The 17,150-nt window shown below is 44.7% G+C and overlaps 1 protein-coding gene across 2 annotated transcripts in view; it reads right to left on the bottom strand.

Moving 5' to 3' along the window:
• PTPRG (protein tyrosine phosphatase receptor type G) overlaps nt 1–17,150 on the bottom strand; it is a 425,362-nt gene that overhangs the window by 79,353 nt on the left and 328,859 nt on the right. For both annotated transcript variants that reach the window (XM_076346545.1, XM_076346546.1), the window contains 4 exons: nt 10,936–11,120; nt 8,804–8,912; nt 7,029–7,078; nt 3,808–4,615 (listed from right to left, as the gene is read on the bottom strand). In XM_076346545.1, the coding sequence (XP_076202660.1) occupies nt 3,808–4,615; nt 7,029–7,078; nt 8,804–8,912; nt 10,936–11,120 (1,152 nt within the window). The remainder of the gene's footprint in view (nt 1–3,807; nt 4,616–7,028; nt 7,079–8,803; nt 8,913–10,935; nt 11,121–17,150) is intronic.

The following is a 17,150-nucleotide window of genomic DNA, read 5'->3' as shown; positions in this document are numbered from 1 at the left end:
TGAACCTCTACCCAAAGGAAAATGGCACAAATGGGCCCCCCTTCATCTCTGAACAGCCATTCCCAGCCCTTTTGCTGCTGAGTGTCCTCTTCAGTACACTGAGGGGCCTGGGAGAGGCTTGTCTGGGAAGCTGAAAATATGGTACAGTTCCTTCTCCTCATCCCAGGTATGTCACCAGAGGTTTAACTAAGATTTAACTAAAGTTAATTTGGGTGAAACAGGCAACTTTTTCACTTATCTTTTCCCCCAGCTAACATGTGCCGGTTATTTCAGATGTCATTTCCTACACATGGAAGCCATTTTTGTAAGAGGCAGTGATCTTAGTAAGTTATCCTCCCTCCATATATAAGCATGGAAAACTTAATTTGCAGAGTCCTTTCAAGACTGATCATCTTTGCGTGCAGTCTTCAGGCAGGGTCACTTCAAGCCTCCAAGCCTGCAAGCGAGCAGAGCTCTTAAAAGAGGCTGTCTAGTAGGAGGCAAAGCTGTATTGAACCACTTTCAGTGATAGTTCTCTGCATGTTAAAAAGAGACAGAAATCACTACAGACTAAGGGGATACAATTCACAATAACCAGTAAGTACTTCTTAGCAATATTAACAATATTTCCCCATCCCATTGATTTTCATCTTTTTCATCTTAACTTCACCACGGAATAAAAACAATCTAAAACCAATCCCTTTGTCATGAGCTAAGAAACAAGACCAACTACTCATCTTTCCTTCAGTTTATTTGGCTGAGAATAAGCCACGAGGCCCTTTCTAGGTCGTATATAAGGGACATTGTACTTGGGCCATCCAAGAAACTGGCACATGAGAAATGGAAGCAGAAGGAAGGAAGAACCGAAGACAGAATTACCACTCACTCACTCCTCCCCGGTGGGATGGGGGAGAGAATCGGAAGGGTAAAAGTGAGAAAACTCGTGGGTTGAGATAAAGACAGTTTAATAGGTAAAGCAAAAGCCGCGCACGCAAACAAAGCAAAACAAGGAATTCATTCACTCCTTCCCATGGGCAGGCAGGTGTTCAGCCATCTCCAGGAAAGCAGGGCTCCATCACGCGTAACAGTTACTTGGGAAGACAAACGCCATCACTCTATTATTTCAGAGCCAGGTTTACCCAGGCAGACTGAATTGCCGGGGTTTGAACCTAAATGGTGCTGAATGCTTACTCCCAACATTGCAAAGCATGGCTAGGACAAGTTCCCTCCTTCCTGATAAAAAGGTGATTAGGGAAAGTGGCATGTTGAAAGCTGCCTGACAGGCATCTCAGACCACATTCAGTGGGAGCACTGGACTTTGATGAAGATTTCCAGTTGAGGAGTAAGAAAAAAAGCGGTGTATTTTAAAAAACATCAGCACAACCTGGTGCAGGTTTCTTGGCTTCCGCATTAATCTGTTCTCTTACAGAACAGTTATGATTCACAGCATTAGAGTCAGGTCAGCATTTCTGTAACAAATGTTATTAAAGATTGGATTTAGCTTTGTTTTTTAAATTGGTTCTGAGCTATAACTGAGTGCACAATGTCTGCATTTTTGTGTTTATAAATGCAGGGAAAAATAAATAACTAAGGTTTTTTCACAGTACTCTAACTCTAGAGCAGCTTTGATGGAAAAACAAAATTACAAAACAGTCTCTATATTAACAAAATAAACAATAGCAGTAAAAAAAAATACACTATCTTATAAATGCTATGGTAATATACATAATCACTCAGATAAATGTGTCGCCATATCTAAATCTCAGTCCTTACTCTGCAAATAAATCCATATGCATGTACTCCATTTGCTCCTTGCAGTTATAAGATCTGTTTTCCTCACCAGTGCTTGGAGGTCCTCAAGCAGAAACATGGGTACTGGACTTTCTGCGCAGAGAGTTGGGAGCACCATGAGATACCCGGTTGCATAGGCCTGTGCAGCAAATCCTGACCACACAGGGCTTGGTGCACATGCAGATCACCTGGGCATGCTTCCAAAAGGTTGTATTTGCTGTGTACGTACTGTGGAGTTGATACATACATCCAGAGTTGGTGCATACAGGAGCATCGGTAGTTCTCATCAGGACAAACATAGAAAATACGTGAACTCTGCCTGGTGTACTGGGTTTGCGTGACAAGGTTTTGGTAGTGGGGGGGCTACAGGGATGGTTTCTGTGAGAAGCTGCTAGAAGCTTCCTCTATGTCAGATAGAGCCAATGCCACCGGTTTCAAGATGGACCCGCTGCTGTCCAAGGCCGAGCCCATCAGTGACGGTGGTAGCGCCTCTGGGATAACGTATTTAAGAACGGGCGGGGGAAAACTGCACAAGAGCAATTGCAGCCAGAGAGAGGAGTGAGAATGTGAGAGAAACAATGCTGCAGACACCAAGGTCAGTGAAGGAGGGGGAGGAAGAGGTGCTCCAGGCACCGGAGCAGAGATTCCCCTGCAGCCCTTGGTGAAGACCATGGTGAGGCAGGCTGTCCCCCTGCAGCCCATGGAGGTTAACGGTGGAGCAGATATTCACCTGCAGCCCATGCAGGACCCCACGCCAGAGCAGGTGGATGCCCGAAGGAGGCTGTGACCCTGTGGGAAGCCCAGGCTGGAGCAGGCTCCTGGCAGGACCTGTGGACCCGTGGAGACAGGAGCCCACGCTGGAGCAGGTTTGCTGGCAGGACTTGTGGCCCCAGGGGGGACCCACGCTGGAGCAGCCTGTTCCTCAAGGACTGCACCCTGTGGAAGGGACCCACGCTGGAGCAGTTCATGAAGAACTGCAGCCCATGGGAAGGACTCCCGCTGGAGAAGTTCGTGGAGGACTGTCTCCCGTGGGGGACCCCATGCTGGAGCAGGGAAGAGTGTGAGGAGTCTCCCCCTGAGGAGGGAGGAGCGGCAGGAACAATGTGTGATGAACAGACCACAACCCCCATTCCCCCTCCCCCTGTGCCGCTGGGGTGGAGGAGGTAGAGAAAATCGGGAGTAAAGTTAAGCCCGGGAAGAAGGGAGGGGTGGGGGAAGGTGTTTTTAAGATTTGGGTTTATTTCTCATTACCCTACTCTGATTTGGTTGGTAATAAATTAAACTAATTTCCCCAAGGCGAGCCTGTTTTGCCTGTGATGGTAATTGGTGAGTGATCTCTCCCTGTCCTTACCTGGACCCACTGGCCTTTTGTTCTATTTTCTCTCCCCTGTCCAGCTGAGGAGGGGAGTGATAGAGCGGCTTTGGTGAGCGCCTGGTGTCCAGCCAGGGTCAACCCACCACACCTGGCTAAAATTTTTTTTTCACAGGAAAAAAAGAAGGTAACCCTAGTGCAAAAGGTGCCTTGTCTTGGAAGATCAGAGCATGTAGGTATTGTGGTGAGAAATAAACCAGCGATGATCCCATATTTGGGAGAGTATCTCAAAGCCCAGTCAGGGAGAATCCTGCAGATAAACTAAATTAGCTTACAGCATATACAGCAACCTTCCCATGAAACACCAGCTCGGCACAGCAACCGCTCTTCCAAATTAATTTCACAGCTATAGTTCACTGCATTCCCCTCTTTTTTTTAAACAAAATTCTTAATGTAGCACGTTGGGGGTTAACATTTTTCCAAATTTTCTCTTCTAGAAAGCTATAAGGACCATGAATCTGTCCCAATAAAATAAAAGGATGATCCTTCCCCCTCTACTCCCCCCAGTAACAATTTGTGGGTTGGATCCTGTGACGACCTGCCCATCGGATGAAGCCAGGCACCACAAAAATGTTGTATCTACTGGAAATCAGTAAGGAATTTGGATTGTGTCGTTTTCCAACAGTCTTATGCTGGTAAAAAGAGTTTCCCCAGAGGTCACTCACCTGGGTTAATGGTGATGAATTTGTTATCTGAGGGGTATTCCTCAGGAAACCTGTCCTCCTTTGGAGAAGGTTTTCGTGTTGTCTCTGGTCGTCTTGGGATCTTCCCCAGGTAAAGTTCGTTGGTGAACGCTGGCGGCACTTGGGTGGAAGGGAGCGGCTGGGGCTGAGTGTCTGCTTCAGCAAAGCTCTCCTCTGCAGGACCTCCAGCTGTGGGGGCAACGTTTTGGTTTGGTTCTTCACCCGATATGGTTTTATTTCCTTCCTCCTCGGCAGTCCGGTTGGGGGAAGCCGTGGCCACGTTGGGCTCCGTGCTATTGCGTGCCTCCATGGCTGCCGTCGCCCTGTTTTTCTCCTTTTCTCCTTTCTCCTCAGCATCCTTTTCTTCCTCTTCCTCATGCTCCCGCTCCCCATCTTCGCTTTCACTCTTTTCATCCTTCTCCCCCTCCTCGGCTCCCTCACTGTCCTTCGTCAGCGCCGAGTCCCGCTCTGGCCCCGGGGAGGCGGCAGCGGCGGCCTCAGTGGTAGCCACCACTGGCCGTCCCGCCTGCTTGCTGGGAGCAGCCGCCACGGGGAGCCGGGTGGGCCACACACTGCTAGGGAAGGAGGAGATGCCACCACCGCTGAAGCCCAGCCCTGCCAGCAAGGTGCTGGTCACCACTGAGGCCACGGTGGCCTGGCTGCCGCTGGAGGAAGGCCCCATCCCTGTGGCCATGGACACGAAGGAGAAGGGGAGCCCCGAGGAGGTCCAGGTGGAGGAGCCAGAGCTGATGGGAGCCATGTCGGCTGAGGAGGCAGGAGATGCTGTGGGCTTGAGGAGGTCACCGGCAGCAGAGGGAAAGAAAACACAGCAAAGAGCATCAGCAGGGGCCCCAACATGCTACCTGGGGTCATTTTTCTTTTGCTTTTCCCTCCCTTTCATGCCATTCTGGTTGCTATTCTCTTAAAATGAGAGACTTACACCAGCTGGATGCAGGGCCAAGCCAGGAACGGGACATGCCACAGAGCTACATGGCAAACCACAAAGGGAGGAAACCTCCCTGCATTCACCACTTCCAAACAATCATTATCATCAAAAACCTCTTTATCCTTATCTTTATTTTACAGGGACCTTCTCCACCCACATCACTGGTGACTTGGGAGTAACGTTTCCTCTCAGGGGTGAGGAGGATGTAAAGGAGTTCAGTGAGTTCAGCTGCATTACTCACAGTGCTTTAATCCTCAGAATACAGAAATTTAAAAATGCAGCATTATATAAGGGATGTCCCAAAATAAGGGCTGTGCTGCCAACGTGAGCATCCGTGGCTGGTGGGTCTGCTCTGACAGGGAACTCTGGCTCTTCCCACACACATTGTGAGGGCCTCAGACAGTACTATTTTTATTTCCTTAATTTACCCATAAGCATTATTCTCCTAAGGACTGGTGCTGCAGTGAGGCATTGCTCTCGTTAGAAAAAACCTGCAGCACAGCCAGCTGGGCACTCGTGAAGGACTTGGAGAGCATCAGGAGCCCTTTGGCAAGTCACCACGACCTCTACCAGGACCACCAGGCTGTGGCACCCATGTATAGACTCAGCTTTACCCATCCACAGGGCTCTCCCTGGTCACCACCAGCGACCCAGAGCCAGGGCTGGCACTGCCCCCTTCCCTCGGGGAGCTGAGAGGAAGCAGGGAATGAACCATGGACTTTGCATCCTCTGCACCCTGCCACTGTGAGTCTAATGTCAACCCAGTGCATGCATGCTCGCACGTGGGTCTCTGTGAACACATGTGTATGCTCTACCAGAAATAAAAAACCTTGCTATATACTTAAAGAACTAGACAAGTCATTCCCTTTCCTGAGTTACAGGAACAAGACACTGAAGTGAGTTGACTAAGGACAAAGAGTAATTCTGTGGAAGAGCCGGGGTCAGCAGTTCTGCCTGACAACCTGACCACGCTCCCTCTCTGACTTACTGACAAATGTCTCACGTTACTGAATTCATCAGCAAGAGGAGCATTAGCTGGAAAGGTACGCATCAGACAAGGACAAACAAGGGTTAAAATAGGTGCTACTGAACGTTGAACAGAACTGTAAAATGTTTATTTTTGGAACTGAAATTTATAACTTAACAGTATTTCTGCATTTCTCTGCAATTCCTGGTTTCAGACAGGCCGTGTAGTTGAAATGCTGCAGCAAACCAAGAAAGGCTGCTTTCTCATGTAATTTTTGACCAGTTGCAATCACAGAGAACCTGAGATCTCAGAAGAAAACCTATGCTTTAGAGATTTCAAGCCAAAACTTTAAATAAGCATCTAAACTTTCGGATACTTATCAGTGTGAATCCCTAAGGCACTGTGAGATTTGCTTTTTGCTGGCATGTAGTGTTTCAAAGCTGGACTGAGTATTAAAATTTGACAGCAGATTTTATATGTCTGGAATACCTCTATACATCATTAAACAAACATTAATCATTCAAATTCAAGCTTTGTATGTGTTATTTGCTTACTAGGGAGTATATCAAACTGGAACAGAATAAAACCAGAAGCAACGTACTTAGAGTAAATTCAATAGTATAAATTCAGTCCATAAATATGACTGAACATTGACTGAATTTCTTGGCATTCAGTATACTGAATGCCAAGAAATTTAGGTTATGGATAGTTTATGTTAAATAACCTAATAAGGTGCTTTCAAAACTGAAACAGTGTATTCCAGTTTTACTGTAAATATATCAACATTTCTGATTCTGGAATACAAAAGTCAGCTTCAGTGACTCGTTACAGTCTCACCTGAATTAAAATTAAAACAAAGAACTTGTTAAGGTTTTAGTCACACAATAGCAGGTATCCTTAAAGCACTGAAAGAGCAAAGATGCTGTGCGTGAAGCCTTTGTCCTGTTGCATATACTTCTGGTCATACAGTTAATAAAAGGAATTAAATTTATTTCCACAGTCATCATTAAGATTACAAATCCTCTCTAAATGGGTTGAATACGTATTTGGGAAGATTTTTTAACACTTGATTCTCCAGTGGGCAAAGCCTCTCAGAGCATGAAGCTAGAAAACCAAAACCCTTCCAATATTTTAGGTATAAAACCTTTTGTGGCGGGTTTGAACAACCACTCCCCAGGAAAGCCCGGTCCTGCCGCAGATTTACAACATCGTGCTGCCACCTGGTGGGAATGCCACCCCAAATTACCGCTGCCCATCCGCGCTCCGCAGTGATTTATGGCCACGACTTACCACTCCTGTTTTCACAATTCTGGTCCCCTCGAAAATTCGAGTAGTGTTAGCTGAGAAACAAAGAACAACAGCGTGTCAGCAGACTGGGAAGGGAGGCGTTGCTAAAATTGCTAAACAATTGCTGAACATTGCTACTACAAAACATGTATGCAGGTCTGTTTGGAGTAAAAGCAACTCAGCTCATTTGGTATTACTCACCTTACTTTGTAATTGTGTGTAAAGACAGATTCGTTTGTCTTTAATTACTCAGGCCTGGCAGTGCCGGTTTAAGTGCACTGCCAGAAAACACATGCTCTCCTTCAAACCCAACTTGGATGAAATGTCCTGACTTACACAGGAAGCAGGAGCAGCTGCTGATAAGATTTTTTTTTTCTGCCCTTATGATAATATTATTATTTATTGCTATTTATCTCAACTACAACTATAATCTGCCTCCGAAGAACGTTTTGAAAGCTCAAGTGGATTCTTCTTCTAGGTTAGATCCTGGGTACAGCCAAAGGCTAGAACAGCTCCTTTTTGTTTTTGGGGAGACGTGGAAGGAAACGCAACATCTACTCCCATTGGAGATCACCTCCACTGTTTGGAACACTGGGCTAGAGTACCCAAAGGGTATCCAGCAAAACTGTCAACAATGATTTACTCTTAACTGTAATTAAATAGGTAGCATGGTCAAATTTCAAATAACTTTTCCATTCTATTATCTGCCGAAAGAGGCCTTAATCAGTAATATACAAGTTTCTGACTTCTGCCTGGTACTTAAAGTGAAGTCCAAATCACTAGGCTGAGAGCTACATACAAGATATTGCTTGGATAGGACATTTCTTGTCCGATCCCTGCTCTCCCTGCAATGCTGCTAACACTGTGGCATGACATCAGAACAGAACTAAATTGTGTCCACAGCTTGATATCCTTCAGATGCTAAGTGCTAACAGAGTAGGACTAAAACCTCCACATTTTCCAAAAATCACACTTAAAAATGCCTCTCATTTTCTTCCATACACAGCATCAGACCCAAGTGACTTAACTCTTTGCTTCCCCTTAAGGATTTAAATTTTTAACTCTCTGCTTGTTTTGTTTTTCCACTACCCATTCCAAGGTTTATATACCTGTAAACTGGAGTGGGAGGGAGTGCTCTCAGCAGAGGTGAATTTTGCCCTACTTAATAAAAAATAGTAATAAATTCCTAGGAAGGAGCAAAACTTCAGCACTTAAAAAACTCAAAAAGCATCAAGTTCTTCTACTGAATCTCAGCTTTACCAGATTTCTCCAATAAACTTAAAAGAAAATCTGTAACAAAGGACAGCTTAGCATCCAGTTCTTTAGCTTTCATTTAAATATGTATGCTTTGGAAATCACTGAGGTTGTGCGCATGGTAAAACCTGAACATCTCCACATGTGGTTGTCAAGGTAGAACTGATCTCCTTTCCTCTTTACACAAAACAGACACCGATCAGACTCACATTCTGCTATAGCTGTGCTATAGCTTATGCTCTGATGCATAAGAAGTCTCTGATGAATTTGTTTTAGAAAACTAGTACCAAGAAAAGCTCTGAATTCTCCTAAAATCTGACGAACCCTGCCAGAAGAGAGGTGTAGGCAAACCCCCATCACTAGGAATAGGAGTCTCTTAAGTCACTGGCCACAATCTGAAATTAGCATTGTCTCCATGCATTCAAACATCTTCTAAAATCGTTCCACACCACATTGCACTCTGCAAAGAAAATGTTAAACACACAAAGACTCATAAGGTAAAAATATGTATGTGGTCTTTTTACCTTGAAAGAGCATAGTCTGGCTAAAGTCACTACGCATTTCATTTCGGCAAACTGCTTGAACTCTGAACAGATAAAGGATGTCAGGTGAGACATGGCTAATGATGGCCTTCTGTTTAAAAAAAATAGATATTATTCAGTTTTTTACCCCCACAGTACCACGATCAGTTTGAAATATATAAAGCATTGTGCTAACACAGGACATTTCTGCCCTATAAGACAAACTTATTTCTAAACAGAAATATTCACCGGTCCCCTGGAAGAGGGCAAGGTCAAGGTCAAAGGACTTCCCTGGGATAAAAGTGATGCACTCAGACTCGGCTGACTCTGCCCACAAGAAAGAAATGAACGCGTCCCACATCTACTCTCATGACAGTCTTCATGCCTGAAAGTCTCTGCTCTCCTCAGAAAAACCTAAACCCCAAATCATTTGGCCTTACAGGAATTAAAATGAGATTTTTATAGGTGGAGATGCAAGTCCCAAACCTGGGATAAGCCCAGAAAAGTCACTGTATGTTCAAACTGACTATTTATTTTGCAACAAACTGGCTATGGCAATTTGATGCCGGTCGCCTGTGTAATATGATGGCTCGGCACCCTGGACTGGGATGTCCCTGTGTATTTTTACACCTGAGACACCGCCTTGCTGCCTCTCAGCTACTCTTTTGTGTTGCCTTAGTCCATGATCACATCAGTTCATGTCTCGCAGCAGACAGCAGCAGTAGCTGTGTGGGTCACTTGAAATACCAGTGATCCCTTTAGCAAAACACTGTCTAGCTCTGTTTCAAGACGGGAAAGCCCAGCTGCCTCTGCCAGAGCACTGAAAGCAAATTGCACTTTCCTCTGAAAAAGAGTTTCCTCCTTCTTTTACCCCTAAAATAGACTAAGCTGTCATTGCTTTCTTAACCTCCAAGCTCTGCTGCACAGCACAGGGTCTCATTGCAATTTATTTCCAAGCTATCACTCCATCACATCCCCTACGCTTTTAATTATTTCTTTTACATAAAACAGGATGCTGTCACTGTGCCCACCTCATTTTTGCTGATTAAGGCTCTCCTCCTTATACCTGATTAAAAAATATCTCCCTTAAGAGTGTGAAGTTATGACAAGAGAGAGGTTACAATACATCGTAACCTTGGGTGCCTTTCAATAGATTCCTTTCTGATTTTGTGAGGCACATCGTTCCCTAATGTGACCCAGATAACAATGTCTAGTGGGGAAATTGAAAATATAAATGGAAATGAAGTAAAAGAATCTTCATCTAAAGGAATAAGAGAAGTATTATTGTATAACTGATTGAATGGGCCCAGAGGACTGTGTATTTGAAAAAAAAAATACGATAACAGTCATTAGGAATAACACTCTGTGCTGCTGCATTTTTCATGTGCATATACAATTACTGATTTCATTATTCTAGAGGTTTTCTTTGATTAACAATAAACGGAGGCCTTTCAAACCTGAATATGTCACTGTTATTTTATATGCAGAGAATGTTAAAGACCGGTACAGTACTTGCTTCCACTTAGACAGGAATGACAAGCAGACCAAATCCTAAGTGGAGGAGATAGATCAGTGTTTCCATCTGTGCTGGAACTGCCTTGCTCTTCCCTCTTTCTCTCCCACTGCCAGATGTAGGCAGTGCTTGTACAGGGCCACTCCGCAATAATCTTGTAGCCCTGACCACACAACTCCTACCGCTGGCAGCACTTACCGCCAGAAACTGCTCCAAAGACTGCAAGGGGCTACGCACAGTGAAAAGCCTGAGCCCAGGAACAGATTTTGGGGGATCGGACTTTTAATGTGAAAATCTGTGAGCTGAACACAAGCCAAAAGGTATTCAGGGCCTAACTATTTCCCGAGCCAGCTGCTTCTCAGCAACAGTATCTGAAAAAGCGTCTGCAGATTTAGTCCTTTATGCACTCATATAAACTACAAATTCACACTCCAGTGTTTTGGGTAGTCTGTTAGGCAACGGTCAACTAATGCTGAACATTTTAACAGCAATTCATTGCGAGTCAAACACTAGCCTGTCTGTAAGGTAACAACTGCTTTCCTCCTCTGCTTCCTTCTACTGAGAAAATAACAATATAAGGATAGCTTGATACATATGTCTGGGGTTGATGCTGTAGTTTTACCAGGTCCTTGTCACTGTCCTTGGTGAAAGTCTTCTCCTTTTCGTCTTCATTTTTAGTCCAGCTATATGAGATCATGTAGTTCATGATCGGAGGGTGGTAGATGGTTTCTGGTTGGTTCCAGGTTACAAGTAATGCTGTCCTGTTCACAGGCTGCACTTTCATGTTGACCGGGGGAGTGCTGCAAGCTAAAAAACAGAAGGAAAAAATATGAAGCTCTCCTAAATAACCAAGAGAAAACAAACAGAAATAACTGTGCCTCACTCTAAGAGCCAGTTTTTTTCTTTAATGCCTTTGCCTACAGTAATAGTTTAGACTGCAACCCACTGAGACCAATGGGATTTAATACCACCTGCAGCTGCTTTCTGCTCTCCAGAGTAAAGGGAGCAAGAGAATCCATTCTCTGCAGGCAGGTTGCTTAGTTCTCGACTTATTTTCAGTCCTGACGTTTGCACGTACACTTTAACTTGGTCAGTTAAGAGCTCTGCACTGGAACATTAGGAAGTCCAATCAACATGAGCCCCAGCTCCCCTGGCCCACAGCCTCCCGCCGTATGACAGTGTGCTCTGCAGACCCTGGAAACAGTTGGAACCTCTGAAAACATGACGCTATTGGGTGAGTAAGTATTTTCCTCTTAACCTAGTACATTTTTGCACGTGAGCAAAAGTTACTTTATACTCCTCCTTCTATACATTTTCCTTATAGATTCTCAACTGTTTGTCAGTAATGTATCACCAGCACAGGGAAGAGTGGCACACAGGCAGGGGAACCCTCCAGCCAGCCTCTGAAAGCCGTGCCTTCCTAACCCTGCCTGCAGCGGGGAGGCACAAGTTACTTCTCACTCAAGCTGAAGTTGGTGGGGACGTCAGCATAGGAACAGCCTAACCAGCGGGCAAAACCACGGCTTCTGCTTACTGCAGACACCAGAACCCAAACTTCTCCAGGGAAGACCAAGCCCAGGCGCAAACCCAGCCCGTACACTTCAGGAGGAGTGGGGTGTGCATAGCCCACTCGCAGCCGCTTAAGAAAACACTTGTCAAGCCATTGAAATGTAAAGGTCAGGGTACTAATGAAAAACACTAGATGGCACTCATATGCTATCGAAAAAGTACATCATGCTCTTTCCAACTATAAAGTTTAGATTTTTTCCCAAGCTTTAAAAATTATGTTTAAAATACACAATTCAGGACATATTCTCACATTCTCTTTCCCAATATACACTCTAAACCAAGAAAAATCACTTGCAATGATACCTAAAGACATGTGCTGTGGCAAAGGAGCTGGTCTCTTCTGCCAGGAAAAGTCAAAGTGTCACCTAGCCCATCATGCTGACACTGTTTGCAGAATTATTTCTCCCAGTACGACTTTTCCATTTAAGGCCAACACATTCAGCTTGTTTGCACTCTGCAGGTATGTGACTGTGTGTATATTTGGCCATTATTTCACTTCTAAAGAGTCCTGGCAGCACTGAAGGGGAGAAATGTCTATTCCTATGCCTGGACTTGCAGGTTGGTCATGTAGCTCTGCTGTTACATTACTGACATAGCTACAGCTTCTAAATAAAAATGATTAAATGCTGTAAACACCAGTATTACCAGTACAATAGAAAAATACCTGTCAAATGCATTTGTGCAGTTATAAGTCACATTTTGTAGCTAGCCTGAACAAGAGAACGTATATTGCAGAAATACACTTGGGCAGGAAAAATCTTCGGTGTTTGCTCCTGCCATGAGTGGTGACAATCTTGATGTTTTGCAGTAGGTCCTTCTGCTCAACCCAGAAGGATGATCCAGCAAAGCAAACAAACCCTGCAGTACCTCAAATTGTTGACGAAACGAATATGAGTTTCTACTTACATCGAGTTGAAGGGACCAAAACGGTGTTCTGCTGGCAATGCCACAAAGCGAGAAGCAACACCTTGATCTGCTGCCTGCAGACCCCTTCCCTCCTGCTCCCCCCTGGTCTCTGCAGGGAGCCCGCAGAGCCAGGGTGCCACAGAGCACGGCACAAAGGTGGTCAGGACCTGGCTGAGAGGGCACAGCTGAAAGTAGTTGCTGTTGTCACTATTTACAGAGCTTCACAATCCTTGGTATGCCTCTCCATGCTCACCTCTTTCCGCTGAGATAGTCAGATCAATTCTCACTGACATCACTGTTTATTGATAACTGCACCAATAAATCATAACTGCCCCCTTTGAAGTCCTTTGTCATCGCAGAATTATGCTTCAAAATGCCAGGCCAGCCTATATTGCTCCACCTAATCAAATCCTATCAGAGATAGGAGCCCAGGGTGAAGGACTACCCAGACCTAAAAGTCTTATCCAGTCCTCCTCCTCCAGGAGGACATGCAGAGATTTATATATTTAAAGTAATCATGCATCAAATTGTTTTAGAAATAATTCAACCAGGTAACCTTCACGAGAGACAGAGAGATCTACCTTAATTTCAATACCCCTCTGAACCATGGCTAGCCAGCTGTTTTTCAGGCAAGGACCCCAAGCCACCCTAGGGAGAGGGGACTGTCACGTCCTCTATTCCATGCTACTCTTTGCAGCCAGCTTTGATGCCATTCAGAATAGCTCATGCCAATCAGAGGAAAGAAGTGGGTATTTCCCAAGGGTAAATAGGAGACTCACAAGCTCCAAGTTAGGAGACCCTCCCTGACCCTGCACCCTGATCCAAGAAGGTCATCAGCACTTTTAAGCAGCTGAGTGACTCCAATGACTTCACTGAGACAAGTTTTGACGAGGACAAACCTCATTCACAGCCAGCTAAAAGGAGACTGAATTTACAATACTGCTATTTCATAGTAAATATTACAAAATTTTCATGACTTAGTATGACTTTGTTCCAATTACTCCAAGGCACATAGTAGTACCTGATGTAATTAAGTAATAACCAACCTTTTCCGTTCAGCCACTTTTTTTTTTTTTAACAGCTTATGAATGGGCAAAAAAGAAACCTTTTTTAAAAAATGAAACATATGCTTTTATTAATTTAACCAAACCTGCTCAGGACACAATGGAATAAAAAAAACATTTGATCCAATAATTCAATTTGATGATTTAATTAAAGTGATACATAATAACGTAGCAAATGTCCGCAAGGCAAGGAAAAAAGTGTAATGATTTGACCATCTATAAAACAACTGGCATTTTCCAGAGATCTAATTTTCCTTTCTATACTCTGTGTGCCTTGGATTTTTGAAAGAAGATTAAAAGAATCGCAGGCTCCTCGCTTTCTTTTTTTTTTTTAGATGCCGAAGAACCTCTACTGATTTTGCAAAATGTGCAGCTGAAGGACAAATAGAAGTGCAGAAAGAGATTGGGACAGGGAGGGAGAAGTTTGCGTCTTCCTCTGAACTTAATCAGAACACACTAAAGAGAAACACAAGCTCTTTTTTTTTTTTTTTTTTTTTTAAAACCAGGCTAAATAAGCAAAAAAACCCTGTGAATTCATGATTGCTTGAGAAAAAAAAAGAACCGAAACCAACAACCAGCATCATTTCACATTGAAATAGCATCTCAGCTATACTTAGAAAAAATACTACTAATGCTCGCTTTTAAATTCAGATCCTAAGGGATAATAAAAATATTGAGGGGGCTTTCAGGATGTCTTTCTGTAGTGTAATGCAATACTGAGCAGATACCTGAACTGGCCCTGTGTAGGTCTAGCAGGACACCAAAGCCACTATGTCCTGGCTAGCAGACTGCCCAGGCCAGGACTCCTGGAGGCAGAAAAGCCTCGCCAGGGCCACAGGGCTACATCTCGGAGGCACTCAACAGACAAGAGCATTCGCAGTACTGTGGGCATGCCTTGTGGCAGGCAGCGATGCCCCGAGCGTGGCATGCCTCGGACATCTCGGAGTGAAAAAAAAACAACCCCCACCCTCCTGTCAGGGATGACCTGAACTGGAAACCTGGCAAACAAGCTGGCTCCTGCCTTATGGAAAAGTCCTGCAGAAGAGGGAGGGTTGCGCGGGTGCATCTGGAGGAAGTCCTCTGACCTGACACAGGGCAGCCTCAGCTGGCGTTTCCAGCTGTTGGCCATGTGCGGGGCTGTCTGGGAGCGTGGCACAGTCTTTTCTCTGCAGATCAGCCTGCCCGGGAAGGCAGGGAGCAAGCCAGCATCTTGGCTAGCCTTGTTTTCCAGGGCTCACTCAAGCCTGGAGAAAACCTGTTTGCCACTCGCAGACAAATGTAGCATGCTAATACAGTCCTAAGCGCTGGCCAGGCCAGCCATACAGCAGAGAATTATTTTCTTCATGTTAAAAACATTCCAATGGGCTGGAACAAACAAAATTAATTTAACAACTCCGCATTCATCTCTCCCATAATTTGATTTGTATGTTGTATTTGGCTACGTAACCTCCACGAGGCTTTCCTAACTGAAGCCTGATAAAGCTTAATCCAAAAGCTCCTGGCAACTCCATTTCAGAGAGCTGAAAGACAAAAAAGGGGGGCTTATTGTTTTGCAAAAATTCACCACTGATGTTAAGATACACCCATGAATGCAGAAAGGGCATGTAAGAGAATATTACAGTTGTTTTGTTTGTTTTTTTTTTTAAGAGCAGCCTACATTTCTCTTTCAAAGGCAGAAATGCAAAACCAGCCAAACTTTCTGGGTTTCATCATGCTTTTTGCATATGCTACCTGTGGTCGTAAAAAGAGCTATTTAGGGAAAGTTAGAGAGAGCATAAGAACCATATATTTGGTTATTACTTGTATACCTTCTCCCTGTAAAACAGGTGCCTCATACGATGAATCCAGTGGCACTGGTCTCAGAGGGATTTATAAAATCCTCTAAAAATGCTCTAAGTTAGCTCTTCCACGCATAAAAATGTCACCACTTTAAAGGCAGTTATTTCTAGCTGTGCTATGCCCTCTTCTGGAAAATCCCACTCTCTCCCTCCTGCTGCGTGTCTCAGCAATGCAAAACTGCCGTTCCTCTCCTCCGTACCGTGGGATATACGTTGTGTGATGAAACCCTGACAATTTTCAGCACAGAAAAGCAACGTGCCAGTAAAGTCCCTCATGGTGACATGGGCAGGGATCTTCTGAGGCAATTCATACGTGGAAGGAGGAAACATCGGCATCAGGATGTGCCCATAGACCATTACTGGATCAGGACTGCTCAGAGGTAGCTAAAAGACAGGGACAATGGTCTGGTCTTGCTCTGGGCGGCAGCTCCTGGCTGTAAGGTGAGAGGGGCTTCACTTCTCCTTTTTTCTCCCTGCTCCGAGTGTGCCGGGGATGGGTGGCAGGGAACGGTGTTTCTCCCTTACAAAGGAGGAGCACAGAGGATGGTAGATCGGGCATTTCTTCCCACATGCTCAGTAGGAGAGAAACTGAGAGGTCAATACGGGGGGTTCATGCCTTTCTTCCCCATAAGGGCAAACAAGTTGGTGGCCAAGCTCTTGGGGGAGAGAGGGTGTTTCTTTCCCCTCTGCCCCAGCACTGGGAAGGAGTTGGAAGGGCCAGTCCTCCAGGACAGATGGACCACTTACTGCCATTGCTGTAACAATGCCCAACTCAGCCACAAGTTTCCCAGCTGATTTCAGAGAAGCCTGAAAACTGTCATCGATGCCTGTGCTATTGGCAAAATACTGCACCGACTTCACTCAGCCCTGCAGCCCCCAGGAACCTGACTGCAGACAAGACAAAAGTGATGCCACCAATAGAGAAGGGAAGAAAAATACCTTCAACTGTATATATGTATCTATATACACACACATATATATTCATTCTCATTATTAGACCCTCAAAACCTCAAATAAACCCTGAAATGCAGAAATATGGGTTATACTGCAATGAGAAAACTCATACTTGCTTTCAGTGCCATGCCATCAGCGTCATGGTAAGGGAAGTGATACAAGTGCCAGATTCAGCTACCTTGCATTGGCGTGACCCAATGGAGATGCCTGGGAAGACACTCCGATCCATAACAAACAGCAGCATTCTTTGGGCTGTCGGATTCAATCTCAGAGTTCAGCAAGGGCTGTGCTCCCAAAGGATAACAAATAGACTACGAGGATCATACGCAGAGACAACACAGGCTTTAATACATAGAAAAGTGCAAAGAGGCATACTTACAACATTTTCCCCCCTCTCCTTTTACTAAATGTTTGCAATTTTTTTGCTTTGCTTTAGTGTACGTTGTTAACTTCTCGGAGTGCTTATAAATGACATTATTAATATATAAGGATAATTACTTTAAAGA

Source organism: Aptenodytes patagonicus, chromosome 8 (genome assembly GCF_965638725.1).
Source record: "Aptenodytes patagonicus chromosome 8, bAptPat1.pri.cur, whole genome shotgun sequence".
NCBI classification, from domain to species: Eukaryota; Metazoa; Chordata; class Aves; order Sphenisciformes; family Spheniscidae; genus Aptenodytes; species Aptenodytes patagonicus.
The sequence above is the reverse complement of the archived record's forward strand: the minus strand, read 5'-3'. Positions and strand labels throughout refer to the sequence as shown.